Below are 19,931 nucleotides of genomic sequence, written 5' to 3'. Positions count from 1 at the left end.
ATATTAGATAATCATAGTAAATTAACTCACAAATAAAAAAATGTGAGAAAAACATTCAATTTAAAACAATAAACAATCTATACTCAATAATGCACATACCTATGCAAGGTGAAGCATGTGTCTTTTTTGTTCCACATATTAAAACATCCAACGACTCTGAGCTGTCTGCCTTACAAATACAGTGTCTGTGTATCACAATCAACAGGTTGTCATGTAGAATGCTTACACATTATTTTGGAAACCTTTTCCTTAGGAAAAAGAATAAACAACTTTACCATGCAAGGAGGTAACTGGTATTATCAACTGCAAATTGCTCCAAGGGATGTTGGAAAAAGTATACAGTCTACACTGGAACTGTTGTATTGAAAGACACACTTAGTAAATCCAAAATAATGCACAAATGACATGCTTTTGCATAGAAATGGTGTAAATTTGATTGGAGTTTGACAAATATGAGATCCCAGAAATTAAGAGGGGAAATACAGCACACATTGACATTCTCTCTAACACTGTAAATAGTTGCATGTCTATAACTTTTTTTCCCAGTTGTAGTGAAGTCAGCGAGTCTACCCCTGAAACAGTTTAATCTGTGAGGTCCAGACACCACGACTGCTCTGTGCTCTGAGTCTGAACACCAATGCTGGACCTTCTCGATGACACGCTTTCACTGTCCCTGCTCTCCATAGAGCCCCCATTTCCCAGTAGGCACTCCAGACTGGTGTGTTCTACGGCAGATGGGTCGCCCAGTGGAAGATCAGGCTCAAGAGCATCCGATCGCTGTGAGGCTGAATCCAGGGAGGATCCAAGAGGGTGGCCTGGCAATATGGGTGGAGATGCAGACACAGGGTGGATCGAGGGGTCCGAGTCCTCGATTTGGAAGAGGGAGGTGTCCTGGATCAGATTATGGGATGTTGTCGCAGATATCAGATCACACATGTCCTCATGTGAGGCTTGTGATGAGTTAAGATGGGACTCAGAGGGCATGGAGAGATGGGGGTATGATTTGGGTGACGAGTCCAGCAGGCTGTGTGTGGACGTACCTGTGGGGGCACCGGACAAAAGGCAAGAGTATTCATCACTATCACTGGGAGGCTGCAGGCACAAAGTCGGCTGGGATTGGCTGATGGTGGTCGGGCTCGCACTGAGATGTCTGTTGTCAGAGTCTTTATACCCAACATGAGGTCCGAGGCCTGGACTTCCACCCTGGAAGCCTCTGCTGGCGCTAAGAGGAGACGGGCTTGTCCACAGATGTGTCGTCATACTCTCAGAGCTGTGACACAGGCCTAACCTGGGTGCAGAGTTTACAGAGAGGGGCAGGCGGGAGTTGGCAGGTGGACTAGAGGATTGAGGCCAGTGCTGGCTCTCTGTTTGGGTTTCAGTAGCTCCACTGTAGTTCCAAAGGCCAGCAGGTGCAACACTTCGTTGGCTGTGGCCTTCCTGACTCCCAGGATCGTTATTGGGGTGGAAGGTTGGTGCTAAATTGAAGGGCATGCCAGTGTTGGGGACTGTAGACGGGCTGGAACCCATTTGGATGCCATACGGGTATGAAGGGAGGGAGGCTTTGTAGTGTTGCACAGATACGTGGGCCTGAAGGAGATGCATCATGTGGTGTAGGCCCTTGGTGAGGATAGATACTTCCTGGTTTAATGTGCCCATCTGCAAAGACAGTGCACACAGTTTGGTTGTGACGTTAACAGATTTGGATCATATTCTATCTGACTTTGCATATTCCATTATTACACTGAGCATGGTAAAGTCAACAAGTACAGTACAGCTTCAAAGTACACAGAAAACAACAACACAGTTTTGCTCAATTTAGTCCCCAGCACAGTATGACAAATGAATCAGTTTCTATCTTTGAGGTTCGATATTGGATTCCTATCCAGATATAATTGTCTGATGACCTCTATAAAGATGGCTAAACCATTTGAATCCCCTCTTTTATTAAAGGAGTCAAAAGTTGAAAAATAGGGAAGAAAGTACACAGAATACTGGGAACAAGGTAGCAAAACAAGAGGGAAAGGGTGTCAGAGAAGGGCCACAAGTAGATCGAGGTCATTATCAAACTTTATTTTTGTCGAGTCAGCACTCCGCATTGCAGAAGCATCCTGCTGATTTAATTAATATTAACTTCAGAAAGCACCTACATGGGTCCTGTATCTGTATCCTCTCGCTGCACCTGCTTTCGCATTATTTACATACAAATTGCAGGGGCAGAAAGGGAGTCTATTTCTGCTTATGTTCTAGGTCTGCACTGAAGAGGTCAGCGAATTCATTTCTAAACAGGAACAATCTTAAACAGGTTGTATTTTATCATCAAAAGTGAATGAATGCTTCCTGTATTTCATATTCAGTGTCTCCAAAATACTTTACAGACAGATGTGATGATGCAAAGCAAAATTTGGATCTGTGAGGCTACATTGTTTTTGGTTAAGAGGCTGTATTTAGGTTAAGAGGTTGTACCGTACCTTTTGGTTGAGTTGACTGATGCTCTCTCTGACCTCCTCTGTCTCAAGCAGCAGAGTAGCATAAGCCTGTGTGGAGTCTAGAGATATGAGGAAAAAGAAAAAGTAGTTGACGCAGTAGCACACAACTCAGCCACAGAGGGTTTAACTCCAATCCCACCTCAATCTTAACAACCTCTTAATCAACCTCCTTGACCTCAGCGCTGCCTTTGACACCATCAACCACTCCATCCTCCTCTCACGTCTCCAGCAATCCCTTGGCATAACTGGCACTGTCCTCTCCTGGTTCACCTCATATCTCTCAGACCGACATCAATTCATTGCATTAAATAACTATAAATCCTCCACCTCCCCAGTCACCCACGGTGTCCCCCACGGTTCCGTGATTGGTCCCCTCCTTTTCATCATCTACATCCTCCCCCTTGGACAAATCATCCATCATCATGGTCTCAGTTTTCACTGATACGCTGACGACACCCAACTCTACCTCTCTTCCAAGACCATTACCTCTGTCACCCACTCCACTCTCACCACCTGTCTCACTGAAATAAAATCATGGATGCAACAAAACTTTCTCAAACTCAACTCCAACAAATCTGAAATACTCATCATCGGCCCTAACTCCCTCACCCGCTCAGCCCAGACCTTCTCTTTGAACATTGATGGCTCCATCGTCACCCCCTCCACCCAGGTCCGCAACCTCGGCATCATCCTCGACCCCACCCTCTCTTTCCTCCCCCACGCAAACCACATCACCAAAACTGCCTTCTTTCACCTCAGGAACATTGCACGCCTCCGGCCCTCCCTGTCCCCTGCCACCACCGAAATCCTCATCCATGCCCTCATAACATCCAGACTCGATTACTGCAACAGCATCCTCTACGGCTCACCCAACAAAATCCTCAATAAACTTCAATATGTCCAAAACTCTGCCGCCCGACTGCTCACCTCCACCCGCCGTTATGATCACATCACCCCGGTCCTACACAACCTCCACTGGTCAAGTACAGGATAGACTTCAAACTACTACTCATCACCTACAAAGCCTTAAACAACCTGGCCCCTCCCTACCTTTCAGACCTCCTCCCCCTCCACGCTCCAACCTGTTGCCTCAGGTCCGCCGGCACAAACACTCTGAAGAGCATCAGGACCAAGCGCCGGACCTGGGGGGACAGGGCCTTCTCAGCTGCTGCACCCCTCCTCTGGAACGCTCTCCCCATCCACATCCGTCAGGCTCCCACCCCTCCATCATTCAAGCAAGCCCTCAAAACACACCTCTTTCAACTTGCTTTCACCTGCTAAACCCTGCACCCATCCTCCACTATGACCCTCAGCTTCTCCAGTTTTCTTTCCTTTTCTTTCATTGTCACAAAAATATCCTGTTTGTTTGTTTTTGTTTGCTTTCTTTCATTTTTGTTCTGTTCTGTTTGTCTTTGTCCATAATGTAAAGCATCTTTGAGTATCTTGAAAAGCGCTATATAAATTGAAATTATTATTATTATCATTATTAAAATGAAAAACCTTTCTCCAGAGGATGACAAAATACAGATACAGTATGTCTACATATTGCATGTACACATACACACATGCATGCATGTACAGTTGAATAGTATGCAACCTAATACAACAGCAGTGTGAAATACTGCAAAACATTATGCTGTAGAGCTATGATGTTATCTCTACTCTTATGTCTATTATCTAAAGCAGGGGTCTTCAACATTTTCTGACCAAGGACCCCCAAACTGATAGAGAGATGGAGCAGGGACCCCCTACTATATATATATATATATATATATATATATATATATATATATATATATATATATATATATATATATATATATATATATATTGTATATAATTGTGTTTCATTTTAAACTCGGCCTAGTGCCATATATACACATACCTTGTTATTGTGCATTTAATACACAGGTTCATATTTGTAAAAGGTATAAGTAGGGTGGCCGTGCCACTGCCATTTATAAACATACATTGCCAACTGATACCAATGCCAATATCAACATTGTCTGTCAATTGCATTATAATCATGCTTACAAGCCATTCAAATTTACATTTTTTATTTTGTTATTTACTGAAAGATAGCATCTTCTGCCTCCATTTATCCATTCACTACAATGTGTTGGATTCATGCTAATGTGTATTTAAAGACAATTACATTTGTGGATAAAAAATAGTGGAAAAAATATGTAAAAAAATATGAAAAATTGTCTAATCAACCAAAAATGTTACGACACCCCTTGCAGTACCTTCATGAACCCCCTAGGGGTCGCGGGCCACCTGCTGAAGACCTCTGATCTAAAGAAATGGTTTACACAAGCTTTGTAGAAAGTGTGTTGACTACTGTTGTTGCTGCAGTATGTTAAGCTTGTGAAGACTTAAAAGATAAGCAATATGACAGTATACAGACCACAGCAGCAATTATGTGGAATCAATGAGGCAAAAACTAAAAAGAACATAATGCAGGACAATCCTCTGGGAGGCGCTGTATGATGGCAAGAACAACTCAAACCAAATCAGGAGGTTCATCCTACACCACAGCTTTTAAAAACACTTTTAGTGATTAGAGAGCTGTACTCTGCATTGATTAGTGTGTAATGTTGTGCATCTTGTTGCAAAAGCACTCATTAAACTAAAGTAAATGAGTTGGACTTTAACTGAACTGAAGGTGATATTCATCCCAGAATGATAGCTATCGTCAGTATTAAGCTCAGGTTAGATGATCTGTACACTGCTTTGACCTCTGTTGTCCTTTAACATGTTCTCTGACTCTTTGGACACCCGGCTGTCATTTCATTCCTCTGCGCTCTCATATTTCCCCCAGAAGGAGTCAGGGCAACATTGTTGTATCCACTGTTTGAACTCTTGGGCTTACCTCCAGCCATCTGGCACCCAGGTGACCCTCGCAGCTGGAGGTGGTTTGACTTACCTTGGGTGCTGCCTCCTGTGCTGGCTTTGGGCCTGCTGTGCTCCACGTTGAAGTGGAACGCGTGTCCATTGTCTTCGATGCCGTCTACAACCCTGGCAGGGAGGGGCGAAGAGAAGGGAAGCCGGAGTTAATGTAACAGTAGAGCTTTTTCAATTATCATTGGAGCCAGCAGACGACCAAGGAATGTGGCATGAGAGCTGCTGCTGGCAGAGGACCATGTGGGTTTGAACATGAGGAGAAGAGCCCAGTCTGGAGGGGCGGACACCTGAGCTCTCTGAACCAGCACTTACCCATATCTAGGACTTACTGGATGACTTAGGGATACATTATGAATACAGATGGTTGGGGCAGGAGGATAAGGTGCCCTGGTAATGACATACAGTGACATCTGTTGAAATAAGCAATGCAAATACACTGCATTTACATTAAGTGGATGATGCCGGTTCCTGTGACATGACTTTAGGTGCCATAGGCATCAAGGTCCATGGTCTGGTGGTGCTGTTATTCATGAGGTAAACCACTGTTAAATAGTTTTTAAGGGGACACACATTTTGGATTCTTGAAAATGAATGAATTTCAGCCTCTGGAAGGAAACCCCAGTGTTTAAGAAGGAATGACACTAGCATGTTGCGACTCACAATGAAAGATTATATGATGATAACCAATCAAAATAAACCTATTTATATAAAATCCCTATCACACTGTAATGCAATCTAATACAATTGTTTGAATACATTCTGCCTTTGTGGATCTTATAATTTGCTGTTGACACTGTGCCATGTGTTAGATCTACTTGAAGTGTTGTTGTGTTGAACTGCATTAGAACGTTATTTGAAATATAATGAATACATTATATATAATGAAATGCAATTTAGCACAGACTCAAACAGTTTAATCAAACTTAATCAGGAAATAAAGACATTTTAGTTAATTGACATTTAACACTTATGGCATTTTTTATATATTACATATATATTGCATTACATTATATTGCTGTTTCTATTTTTTTCTATTTTGGTCAACCAGCGACCAACATGTAAAAAAGCATTTTCATTTAGACTTTGATACATTTTTGTTTGTTTTCTACTTATGTTTTGAAAACTGATATTGATGTACTGGTAATAGCTTTCAGGCTACCTGGGACTAAGATCTGGGGGTCCAACGCAGGTGACAGTTGGGATTAGCAGCTTCAAAGGCTTTTTCTCGACCCGCGACTCCCCCTGGGCTGAAGTTGAGGCCGTGGTGGCTTTAGGGGAACTGTGCTCTTTCTTCGACAGTGGCTGAGGGGATGAGCTCTGCCCGTGGATGCCACGGCTGAGGTTTGGTGAACGGCAGCGGCGCAGGGCGTTGAATTGCCGCAACTCATCCCCCAGGAGGTTCCCCAGGGAGGTACGCCGAACAGGGCTGCTGAAGTTGGGGAGCAAGAGGTTGCGACGGGAGCGGGTAGCTGGAGAGAGGTGGAAGGAGTCGTCGGGGTCATCCCCCTTAGTTTCCACAATAGAGGGGAGCCTGGCTTCCTGCATAACAGCAAATACAACATGCATCATTATTAAGTGTACCCTTCTAATGTGAGCTGTCACTACCAAGGGATGCAGAGGCCCTAAAACTGCATGGTTTGTCGTCGTGTTTGAGGATATGAAAACAGATTTTGAAATACTGGAGTAATAATTGCATGAATGCTGAAATACTTAAAGATATTGGAATCATGTCAGGAAACTTGACCAATTTAAAATGCCACTCACAATACACAAATCATTCCATGGGTAATCCTGCACATAATAAGCCTTGTAATCATGAAAGCTGCTGATAAAGAGCCATTATCGTGTTATTTAGATTTTAATGAGATGCAGCTGATGATATTTTAATCACATTATTCTAATCTGATACAGATCTATTACACTCCAGTCATGGCTAACTGTGTGCTTCACAGTATAAACAACAATAACCTTTTAATGGCAGATAAAGGGAGCACTGTAAACAGTATTTTAATATTAGAAAAATAAGGCGGGGCGATAAGCATAATGAGAAAAGTAGCTCACAAGGTTTGCCATTAGGAGAGCTACTGACCCAGTTAGCGAGCTAACTCCAGGGACTCAACTGATCCCTCTTTCCCAATTGAGTCTCAACCTGCAGGGGAAGTCCTTGCACAAACCATCCCACTAGCAATACAGTCCTGTATGTCAGACACGCCAGTCAAACCTGACACAAATGCACCTTTGACGATTCAAAAACAGGCTTTTTTTAACTTAAAAGTTTAGGAGACTGTCTGGTGGAAAAAGGAATATTAACACCCCGAAAAGAAGAAGTACATTTCATTTGAACTCACGTGGGGAAGCCTGGGTGACCTTGAAAACCTGCTGAGGCCCTGCAGTCACAAAAAGAAAGCAACAAAGATTACAAAAGACACAGCCTCAGGCAAAACATATTAATGTATTCAACTTTATATCCTCTTTATCAAACCTTCAAACATTTAACGTAACCCTTGTAATGACACATTAGGAATTTAAAGTTGCCCTGTGGAGTTTTCTCATCAGCAAAACAAAGTTGAAATTCCATGCATTCTGTGTATCCTTGCCTTCTAACAAAAGTGTATTTCCTTCCTCAAAACAGTTGCAAAGCTGATCTTTAATTACTCCAGCATTGGCGCATTGCAGCACATCTTGCCGTGTTACCACCACCTGTTGATCCATGGAATAAAGTGTGACATCATCGGCAGCTCCTAGTGCAAGTAGAGGTCAAAAACTCCACAGGGAATATTTTATACATGTTGGTGATGTCTTTGCATTTACTGTGTTCAATTACAATGTGTTATCTACTGTTTTATCCACTGGAACCCTTTTGGAACTATCTCAATGACCTTGGCCAGTGATGAAGCCATTGCTACACAAGTCGAATCTCGCATAACCGATCCTTTCTCTTCAATCGATTGCAGAGGGATTTCGGTGAAAGTTTGTCTTACACCGTTGCGAGCAATTTAGCATAATCACCAGCTGGATGGCAAATGAAACTGTGTTAGTGTGAAGTCTTCCCTCATGTGTGAAAAGTGTGCTTCTGACAACATGGCTTAATGTGACAACACAAGCCACAGTCTATCGCTCTACCAGCATAGTGCAAGTAATGCTCTTTGATGCATGAAGGCAATTCACTGAGGAAACACATTACATTTAATCCTTCAATGAAGCACAATACTGAGTTTAAAAATCATCTCCACTAAAAGGCGGTTAAAGCAAAAACATAACTCTAGTTGTGAGACGTTGCATCTCTTTTCGGGCAAGGGTGATATGTGAAAGGCATGTGAATCCATTCAAGGCAGGAAGAATTCCCCTCATAACGAAGACGAACCCTGGGGCAATATGCAGTGATTAATTAGCCAGACAGGATTATTGGGGCCAAATTACATTAATTGAACATAGTGATGCCACAAGTGTCCCACATATGAAAATTGGTTTGCGGGGGATTCATTCAGGGACTTCTTCCTGTCACTCACAAGAGGGCTATCTTGTTTTTGCTCATGCAAAGAACAGACCTACTTAAATTCATCCTGATATATCTCAGAGTGAGACGGGGATATGATATATTGCACTGAAGGGATGTACTTGAAATGACACCGTCACCTGGGACAATTGTTGTGACATTTGCTTTTGTCATCTCCTCTGTGTACTCCTTCAGCCCACTCCTGGTTGGTATTTTTATCCCATCCAACATGTAATAACATGTTTCTAGCTTTTTTAAACTCCTTTCTCTCCCACGACTGGTTATCAGTGGCTGGCTTTATCATCTTTGTTAAACTGTTGTTGTCATATGAGGCTCCAGCGGAGGTTGCGTCCCTATAACTTCTGACCGGCCACCTTGTTCTTCACACTCCATGACTTCTGACTACTTAACTCCCCCTGTGGCGACATGGTCATTAAAGTGGGACTCAGTGCTGGTTCCCTGGTGGTGTATTGACCTTCCCACTCTGCCCAGCAAAGCACAGTTATCCCATATCTCTCTAAATCCACCTCCCTTAAGACATAAGCCATGCTCCTCGATCTTCAATCATTCCATACCAAATCATTCAACCTGACCTTTTTGCTTGGGCAAAACAAACAGAAGCTGCGAGCACACTGTTGACTTATCATTCATTACCTTTTACTAACTGGGTATGTCAGGTATAGAGCAGGTGTACAGTGTTTTAAAAAAAGGTATTTTTTCATTGGAAACAGCTGCCTGCTGTGCCCAAAAACAACACCATGAGAGTCTCCTACAAAATGACATTCATGTACGACTAAACTGCATTTGTACTTATGCTTCAGAGGAAAGATATTTTCGTACGATCGCAGTTGTAACATATGATTAACATTGTAAATATGAACAAATGTTAATGAAGACATGGCTTGAAATAAATTCACTAGTTACGTTATTTAAATTATGGACATATGATTAGAAACCTATTTGTGACAGGTCATAAACAAACGTAATTCGGGAGAATATGTTTCCATCGAAATGTTATTGAGAATAAACAGGGAAGTAATTTTGTAGAAGACCAGTAAGTTTTGGCTAGACAGCAAAACATTGAGCTGAAACTGACAATAAAGCTCTGTAAAGGTAGATGCAGATCCAGTGATAATTCTCTATAGCTTGTTCAATATGAACGACACTTTTCACATTGTCATTTGATACATTGTCATAATAAAATATGAATAGCTGCTTTGAAAGCATAAACAACTTTTTTTGCTCAGTACAAATCGCTGAAAAAATGTCACACTCTCCATCAAAACCTATTGAAAATAATTGAATTGATATCACATCAGTAAAAGCTATTTAATTATAGAGCTGACAAAAAAAATCCTCAAACAAAATAATTTCCATCTGGTAGTCTGGGTTTTTTCCTTTTTTGACAAGATAAAGTAGTCCCTCTTGGAAACCTTACAGTAATAGGCATTCCTACAATCTGTTTCTTTGGCAGTATTTCACGATGACTAATTGCTGTACAGTCAGAATACAATTCTCAAGTATCTCTCGAGTGTAACAATTCCCAGCTCAAACCACCCACCGTGAGGACGTGGAAGAGACGAGTCCTACTGTGTGTGTGTGTGTGTGTGTGTGTGTGTGTGTGTGTGTGTGTGTGTGTGTGTGTGTGTGTGCGCGCGTCAGGAGTTATGGAACCTGGCAGCTCGACCAGCTAGCTGAGCACTCCTTCATCCTAGGGATCGACGGAGCCCCGGCTTTGTGCATAAACTCTGAGCAGATGGCCTGAGACAGTTAGAGAGCTAGTGCTTGTGATCAGCCACGCCACAGAGAAGGCTGCTTGAATCTTGAATCATAACTGAAGACTGTAAGAAGTCTAATGTACATAATTACAATACTTTACATTTCATTTAGCTGAGCAAACATACGCTAATGGCCTCTATATACACAACATTCTTTGTCTTGTGATAACCTTTATCCAATAATGAGCTTTTCTGTAGTACATACATATGTTTGGTGCCAAATGGTATCTATGATGTCTCTTTATAGGATGAAACCCCTAAAAAATAATAATCATCTTTTTGAAACCCTCATCAATGGCTAAAAAAGGACAAAAGGACGTCCATAATGAACATGGCCAGCACAGATGTCCTGTTCTTCATATTCCAAACTATGTTTTATTTCTTTTTATTAAATGAATGAGCTAATGAGCAAGAAAAACCTTCAAACAATGGGAGCCAAAGAGGAATGCTTGAAGCAAGTACAAAATGCTTGAGATTGACAATAAGGATGACATTGGAAAAGTTTTTGGGGAACTTTGTCAGTTTTGTCAGTCACACATCAAAGACATCTTGGCATTAATTTGTTTAATTGTACGGTTAAACAAAATGCTGTGCAAACACAGCCATTGAACTTTGTCACACTGTTTCTGTAATTAATGGAACTATTACATTTCTGGGTTTCAAGATGCATCTTTACGCAGATTATATAACAATGCCTGAAAACATGTGCTACATGTGTAACATCAACAGGTGCATTTTTTCCACGGATGGAGGACGGTCTTAAATAACTGTTAGGGGTAACAGGCAGCACTGAGAGGAGGCCAGTGTCTGGCTGTAATGTCATCCGGCTTTGCTTTCGGGTGGCACCAGGGAAGCGATACGGCGGCCTGACAGTGGCACCAACGCATTGTAATTGGTGTGACAATCAAGCCACCAACAGCCCTTTGGTCGTTGTGGTAGACCAAGTGTCAAGGAGAGTGACAAAGGTCCCTTAGTGGGGAGGGACAAATGCGTTGTCTGGTATATTGTTGCTCTATTCTATCAGACTAATGTGTGTCTCTGTGTGTGTGTGTGTGTGTGTGTGTGTGTGTGTGTGTGTGTGTGTGAGAGGGGGAGGGGGGAGGGGGGGGGGGGGGGGATGCAATACAACTAGATGAATTTCTGAATTCTCTAGGCTTCAAAAACATTTTGAGAGTTATAAATTAGAGATTGAATTTGAAAAGACAAAGAAAAAGGGAACCCAATGACACATTTCTGTTTGGGAGTGATTATTCGGTACCTCGTCCTGGCTGCCCTCACGCAGGTTGTAGGTTAGGTTGTTGTGGATGTCAGAGGTGAACACACTGGCGTACTCAGGGTAGAGTTCCAGCACCTCTCTCAGACCGCGCACATTGATATACTGGAGGTCACAGTAGGTCAGCGCCTTCACATCAGCATTGGTTTTGATCACCTGGTCGGTTCCAGGCAGGTCAGACCCAATCAGGTCCCCTTTTCCTAAAAATCAAAACAAATATTCACTGTCTTGCTCCACTACATAATCAACTGAAACAGGATGCAACAACAGTCCACGCCACAATACAAACCTAATATTGCCAGCACCATGCTGTCTTTCAGCACCTCCAGAGACCCGGAGCAGACAAAGTAGTTGGCATGCAGCGCGTCACCCTGACGGATGAGGTACTCCCCAGGGACACAGAAGGAGGTTTTTATATGAAGAGAGAGCGAGCGCAGGCAGCCACGACTGGCCCCCTTAAAGACCGGCAGCTGGAGGATGTCCTTATTCAGATGCATGGCGATGTCGGCCCGCAGCTCATCAGGGAAGTCGTGCAGGAGCTGAGGATGTGTGACAGATGTAATAAGGTGTGACACTCAATGGTATTTAGGGAATGGACTGTGTTGACACCAGTTACCCTCCTCTTTTGAATTTCAATAGGATGTGAATTGTTGGTGTACAGGCAGCCGTGGGACGTGAAAGATCACGAACAATTACAGCTGCAAAGGGTTGTGAATGGATTGTAGAACAGATGCAGTGCACAAATCCCATCTAAAAAATGACCCAGAAGTTTCCTGAGGGCAGACAGCAGCTTGTACAAAAGTATTACATGACAACAACAATGAAAAGGACTCCTACCTCATTGGCATCTATGCCATTGTTGACAGACCATGTGGTCTGGAAGTACTCCAGCATGCGCTGTTTGATCTGCTGGGGCAGACGATGGACACGGATGAAGTCCTTCAGGTCCGTCATGCGTGTGTGGTAAAGAGAGCGCCGTGAGTACATCCGCTGAATGATGGCCGTCACGTTACCGAACACCAGGGCGTGCATCAGCGCTGCGGGACAGAAGGAAACAAAAAGCACAAAAAAAATGTACATTTTAATATTAAGGCTGAATAGATCTATTGGTACATAAAACACGTACAATCTGACATTTTATTCCAAAGGCGGTTTCTTTTGGCCTTTTACAAATCTAATTAATGGGTTGAATCACATCTAATCTGAATTCACTTTTTAATTTAACTTTGACTTTTCACTCCTTTCAAACACTTTTCCTGCTTTAAATTCAAAATCACATTTTATATTGATCGCTACCTAATAATCTACCCTTGTTCCTGGTTATTTGCTTATTAATCCACACAAGAGGCAGAGTAATTTACAGCTTTGTGTATATCACTGTTTGCAAAATACTTGCCACACAATAATTATCTTCTGGATTGTTGAACCAATAATTGCCACCTCAGCTAAAATAATCGGTTTATTGGTATATACATATACAAGCTGTGTTGTAACAGCTATTCAAACCATCAAACCCACTTCCTGCTGAATCTCTAGTCTCTAGACGCCAGGGGGGGAATGTACCCTGGTGTCAGACATACCGCCGATGAGCATGGTGCAGATGGAGAATATCTTCTCAGCATCGGTGTTGGCACAGACGTTGCCAAAGCCCACACTGGTCAGGCTGCTGAGGGTAAAGTAAAGGGCAGCGATGTAGGAGCTGCGCACTGTCGGGCCGCCCACCGTGCTGTTGATGTAGGGTGTCTCCAGACGTTTGCCCAGCTCATGAAGCCACCCTTGAATGAGAAGGTAGAGCGTGCACAAACAATGTTCAAAGGTTATGGTTCATGTTATTATCATGTCTGAGCTTCTTCTGTCTGCTCTGAGACAGGTGGTAGTGGCAGAATGGAACTGCAATACCTGGACAGAAGTGCATGTTTGGGTCTGTGTGTGTCTGACAGAGATTTCCAGCGGTTTCAGGAGGCTGGCATGTCGGTGCGTGTTGCTATTTATGGTTGTTTAAAGAAAACATACGGCTGTTAAACTGTAAGATTAAACTATGCTCTTTGATCTGACGCAGGCAATTGTGTAAAAAAAATAATCCTCAAATCATTTATAGACTAGAAAAGATTTAAAAGTCAGTTTGTGATATAGGCTTTTCTTTAGTCTCCATGTTGAATCATTTAGAAACAGTGGCACAAACAACACATTACTGTGCTGCTTCCTACCAGTCATCTTTTTTTACCATCTTTTGATCTGGTTTCAGACAGTCCTCATTCGAGCCCCAGAGTATGGTGTTCGCCACCATTTCACCACTGAGCAGAGCCAGACACCCCAATAGGTGAACAATGACTATTTATAGCTACATGAGACACACAATTGTCTACCGAAGGCCCAGTGGGGACAATTAATAATATCATTTTCTCACTATTGCTGGATGGAAAACCAAATCTGACCTTCAAACTTTAATAGCTAGGATTTAGGATTTAATAACTTTAACAGGTTTCTCTTAGCAAGGCCTCAATCAGACTCACCAATGTCATAGGTCGCATTGGTCTCTATCTCTTTACGTCCAATCATGTACCAGATGCAGGCCATCCAGTGTGCCAGCAGGGCAAACACAGACATAAGCAAGGTCAGCACCATGGCGCTGTACTGCGAATAGCGATCCAGCTTCTGAAGCAGACGAAGGAGGCGTAGCAGGCGTACCGTTTTCAGCAGGTGGACAAGGGAGGTCTGAAGAGGAGAAGCAAGTATGGGTGGGCATAGTGACAGAGAAAAGGAGAGAGAAAGTGAATCCCTTGGGTTTGTGTTGTATCTGGAAACGCACTGTGACTGTACATACAGCTGAATATCACAGCTTGAACAAGCGGCAACTTGTTTTGATCAAACAAATGTTCTTATCTTTTGTAAAATTCACTATTCAGGGAGGACTAGACACACAGGCAGGCGAACGGCAACAATAGAAGCCTTGTGGAATGCAAGGTAGTGCATTTCAGAAACTGAGTTTGTTCATTAGTTATAAGTAATCCAATTGCTGCATGTCAACAGTCCCAGTGACAAAGAACGACATTCTATTGTCCAGTTGCACTCACCACTGTGATGTTGAAGGCGTACAGCAGGTCAAAGGGCAGGGCAGCCACCAGGTCCACAAAGAACCAGGTGGTGGCATAATGAATGCAAATGGAGCGCGCCTCGTACTCCACCTGCCCTGACTGGCTCACATAGGTGGTGCGGAAGTTTAAGATAATGTCTGCAAATACAAAGTTTGAAGGTAATATTTCCCTCCCCCACCGTGACGCATTGTCATATTCATTCAAATGGAAAAGGTCACACATGTCTGTGTTTTGGACTGATAAAATAATGAACACATTGCATACAGAGAGGAGAGGTTCACTTGTATGTGATATATACTTTAGACCACACCATGATGTTTGTCATTCACAATTTTGAAAGTGTAGAATGGGTTGTGTAACAATTTAAAGTAATTGTTTTAATGCATCAATATGAATCAGCAGGTTGGCAAGACAAATCATCTTCATCTTTGTGTCAGAATGTGGCAAGCACACATAACAAGCAGGCCTCTGGGTGTACAGTATGGTTTCATGTAAAAATCTAAAACATATATGTTATCCAAGCTGTTGATATGTCCGGATCTGTTGGCTCATCACTCAATACAAATCTCAGTTATGAAAAGCTAAAAGGTAGAATGATAATGATGATTTTGGAACCTGTTCAATATATCATATTCCCTGAATGTGTTTGGCTGGCATGCCTTATTGTATAGTGATATACTGTTTGAGGCAGTTTCTACTTTTTTTTAACCTGCAATCTATCAATTATATTCAAAGTCAAATTACAGTCAAATTACAATTAAAAAAGCTTTCTCCCTAGAATGGTTGGTGGCCTCCCTCTTCTTGCTTAGTTGAGGGACTCAGACATGAAGTCTAAATCAAACCACTGTTCATCTACACCCTAAGTGGCCACCTCAATTCTTCCCTTGGGTGCTTTCCTTTGGAGGTTGCCTGAAACTGGGTGTGCTTTCACGGGAAAAAAAGATATCTCTTGTTGCTCCTTTGCCATAGGTGGCAAGAAAATTAATGTTTGTTAAATGAAAATCTTGTGTCGTCACATACAATTTTTTAAAGGACTAAATATGGTTAAGATTATGAAAGTTCAGCACGATTTGATTTGACTAAACGCGATGCTCAAAATAAGTGGAAAGAATTGGCAAAACCATAATTGTGTCACTAGTGATTAGTTGAGCCGCAGCACGAGAACTTCAGAGCCAAATCAGGGAGCCAATGTCTCCTGTTTAACACTCACCTATAATAAAGAGCATTTCCACCACAATGTCGCTGACAATGGTGGAGCGCGCAGCTGTGACGGTGTCATCATACGGCGTGAAGCTGACGTTGTAGGGCACCGTGACGGCCACGTAGAAGGTGGCCAGCAGGATGAGCCAGTCCCACAGAGCTTTAGAGATGCTGTAGTGGAGCAGAATAAAGCGCGACTTCTGCACTGCTGCCACCTTGTACTCCGGTATTGAAGGCTTCATGCCCTGTAAGAGAAGTGTAGAAGTTCAAACATATCTTGATGAGAATACATACCCTATCATATATATACATACATACATACATGTGTATACAGTATACACACACTCACACACAAACAGCCACTTGAAATTCAAGCTGACATTGATAAATAAAATACAAAACACCCAAGCACATCAGAGAAACTGCATAATTGAATAACTTGATAACCAGATGGTCATGAGGTGGAGTGCTGTGAAAATAAATGGTAATCAGATGGACATTGCTGTGCCAAGATTTTGCAGAAACAGACAATATAAATGTCAACACCCTGACCGGTGATGATTCAGTACGGTATGCAACTCAAGTGAAACAGATATGGTAATGCTGCTGGTTATCTATTCATGACAGCCTCCTTATAGACAGTGATAAAACCGTTAAATGGTCATGCAGTAATAACACAAAAATCACAAACATTGGACTGTGGTCAGTGAAGGGGAAACAATTGCCAACAATGACGCCTGATAATCTCATACATGACTTTGCCTCGGCTTGACTTCATCCCTCCAAATGCCATAAATGCTTTAAGTATTAGGTGGTACGGTACAATGGCCATCATCTGCTTTTATTTTTGAAACTCCTGCGTTTTCATTCCACTCATTACATTTTTGATTGAGAAAATCCAATTGCAGAAAGCATGAATTGTTATTGCTGATGAGGTGGGGGAATCCATTCGGCACATAATGAGAGTGCAGTTCTCCAAATGGGGCCATGCACTTGGCACTTAATAGCCTTAACCATTTAGGAGACAGGAGGAGAAGCTATTACCACTGACAGCGGTGAGAGGGATACAGAAAGACACACGGGAAGTAATTCACCCAAGAACAATGCGGCCACTTCACGAACAGGTGTGGTTGAGCAAAAATGGAGCCTCGATAGATAGTCAGTCCCGACTGACTATTTGAAAGTAATTGGGTGACAATGGACAGCCTTTTAAAATAAGAAAAATACTAAAGAACAATGACACACTCTCCTGTATAAAGAAAGGAAAGGAAAGAGCATCAAATTGTAATGCAAAAATGTTCAAATTGTTTGAAGGGGTACAACCTTCAGAACTGTATTAATGATGGCTGCTTGACACTGGATAATTTCTGGTCAAAACATACGTTATTCATCATAATATCAAATATCAAAAGTCAATTGTAACCACAATGGGAAATCTAGAGAGACCATGCTGACTGACTGTGGCCACTGTAATGATAGTTCAAGCAATGTCAGCAAAAGCTGGACTGTTTTTTTGTATTTGCCTTACAGTGCACCGCCTGACCTTTGGCACTTGAGGCAGTCAGCCGAGCACATCCCAATGATTAAAAAATAAAAGCCCAACACTTCGAGAGCACATGCGTGTTTCACAGCTACAGCTGGTCTTTGCACTTCATTAACTCACACTGTAGCTCAGAGCTTACTGTTCCAACTACATCTCCCAGTATGCTTTGGGCTTCAGCACTGATACAAGCCCGTCCTTGATGGGGGAAAAGATACACACATGGCTTACCATGTGACTCAAGAACTCCCTCAAGCACATAATCTATTCTAGACTATTGCAGAGGATCCACAGCCTTCAATATGTACCCCAACATTTTTTAAACAATGCAACGGGAGTACAACACAATAAAAACTGTAAAATGAGCCCGCAAGTAAGGAAATACTAGTCAACACTCAACAATTGACTCTGCTTTGTTATTATATGATTATGTGTTCACTACACATACTACACTTTGCAATACAATCTTTAGTTTCAACAACCAGTTTTCTCCTTCAATAAATTGCGTTACAGCAAGAAACTAAAGACAAGAAATTGCTGAGGGTGAGGGTACAGGGCATGGACACAAACTATGGGCTCTGTATTTTACAGTCAGCCAAAGAAGTATTTGAATCATAGCTTAAAAATGCCTCCAGATTCATAGCTCTTTGACAAGTGTATTAAAGTGCAAAGAGGCAATAGTGGTCCTCCGCTGGGAAGTGCTTAAAATCAAGTCTGAACTACTAGTCAGTGTGCTCGTGGTTACAGTGAATGATACACTCATGGGCTGTGGGCATCAAAACTGGCAGAACGGAGAAAACAACTTCTCAGTGTTTGTGTTTGGCAAAAGGCCTTCAGGCAAAGAAACACTCGAGCTGAACATGTTTCTGGAGAGGCAACGTAGTGTGTGGTAGACCATTTAAAAAGGATGCAACCTCTGCAGTTGGAAAATAAGGTACACAGAGTACAATGGAAATGTGAAACGAGTGAAATCAGTTAATGGATTTCCATTTGTAATTATTGATGCTTTAAGCAGGTTGTGCCTTGATCTAAAGATCTGTGCATGTGTCTATGTCTTTTCCAGCCAAAGGATAGCTCCACTTTTTCTTCCTTGCCTGCAGGCTGAAGGGCTAAATGTAGATCTAGTCAGACGAGCTGACTGGTGTGTGGAGGCAGAGGAAGACATTGTTAGCTAACTGCCAGAGAGACAGACAGACAGAAACAGACAGAGGGACAAAGCCAGAGAAAGATGGAGGGGGAGACAGACAGAGAAGAATGAAAACAGAATGGGAGAAATATAGTCAGAGTCAGAGTGGGAGGATGGCAGTGGTGGAAGAAGTAGTTTGACCCATTACTTAACTTAAAGTAGCACAACCACAATGTAAAAATACTCTATTACAAGTTAAAGTCCTGAATTTAACATCTCAGTTGTATAATCAGTAAAAAAAAATACCCAAGTATCAAAGGTAAAAGTATTCATTATGACTTATTATTACTGATGCATCATTGCGTAAACAGTAATGTAGTAGCTGGTTATTGAGGAGCTAATATGAACTTCTTTATATATCGTTGGGTCATTTCATTTTTATATTTTATTAACTCATAATGGATTTTATAAATGCAATTAAGGACAGCATCTCCCTCTGGGTTGTAAGCTATTAACTTTCAGAAAATGTAAGTCCTGGAGTTAAATACAAGAAGGCTACTTTAATATTCCACTAATATGAAACATTAAGTATTGAAGGTCCAGGTCGGAGGGTCACACTTTGTGAGCTGCAGGAAAAAAAGTGGAAGCGTGACAGATCATTCAAAAACAGTAGAAAATTGGGCACCACAGAGTGACAGATATACAGGGAACGACTGCAGGACACAGAGAGATGACGTCAAAAGGAGATGAGATTCGTGATGGAGTGAGAGAGGGAGAGAGAGAGAGAGAGAGAGTGAGGGGGAGAGAGAGAGAGAGAGAGCTGGTCTAACACACAGAACAGGGGGAGCTGAGGACACTGGAAAGGACACAGAAACAAACTTAACATGCACGCTCTCCAGCATTATTTTATTTTTTTTATGACAACTGACAGTTAGGTAAACTAACTAACTGCCGGTAAACTCAATAGTTGTCTCTGTTACTGCATGTAATGTCCGCAATAATCTAGATTCTAGACATACTCAAGCGGTTCAAA

The 19,931-nt window shown here is 42.2% G+C and overlaps 1 protein-coding gene across 1 annotated transcript in view; it reads right to left on the bottom strand.

Annotated features, from left to right (window-relative positions):
* Positions 1-582: 582 nt before the first annotated feature.
* Positions 583-19,931, bottom strand: part of kcnh4b (potassium voltage-gated channel, subfamily H (eag-related), member 4b) — a gene marked incomplete at both ends in the record, with an annotated part of 32,126 nt that continues 12,777 nt past the window's right edge. Inside the window, 12 exons of the mRNA XM_079214476.1 lie at positions 583-1,656; positions 2,469-2,545; positions 5,413-5,504; positions 6,550-6,929; positions 7,739-7,777; positions 11,923-12,137; positions 12,227-12,476; positions 12,775-12,974; positions 13,518-13,712; positions 14,451-14,652; positions 15,012-15,169; positions 16,243-16,477. Of these exons, the coding sequence (XP_079070602.1) occupies positions 583-1,656; positions 2,469-2,545; positions 5,413-5,504; positions 6,550-6,929; positions 7,739-7,777; positions 11,923-12,137; positions 12,227-12,476; positions 12,775-12,974; positions 13,518-13,712; positions 14,451-14,652; positions 15,012-15,169; positions 16,243-16,477 (3,117 nt within the window). The remainder of the gene's footprint in view (positions 1,657-2,468; positions 2,546-5,412; positions 5,505-6,549; positions 6,930-7,738; positions 7,778-11,922; positions 12,138-12,226; positions 12,477-12,774; positions 12,975-13,517; positions 13,713-14,450; positions 14,653-15,011; positions 15,170-16,242; positions 16,478-19,931) is intronic.

Source organism: Taurulus bubalis (assembly GCF_910589615.1).
Source record: "Taurulus bubalis genome assembly, chromosome: 2".
NCBI classification, from domain to species: Eukaryota; Metazoa; Chordata; class Actinopteri; order Perciformes; family Cottidae; genus Taurulus; species Taurulus bubalis.
The sequence above is the reverse complement of the archived record's forward strand: the minus strand, read 5'-3'. Positions and strand labels throughout refer to the sequence as shown.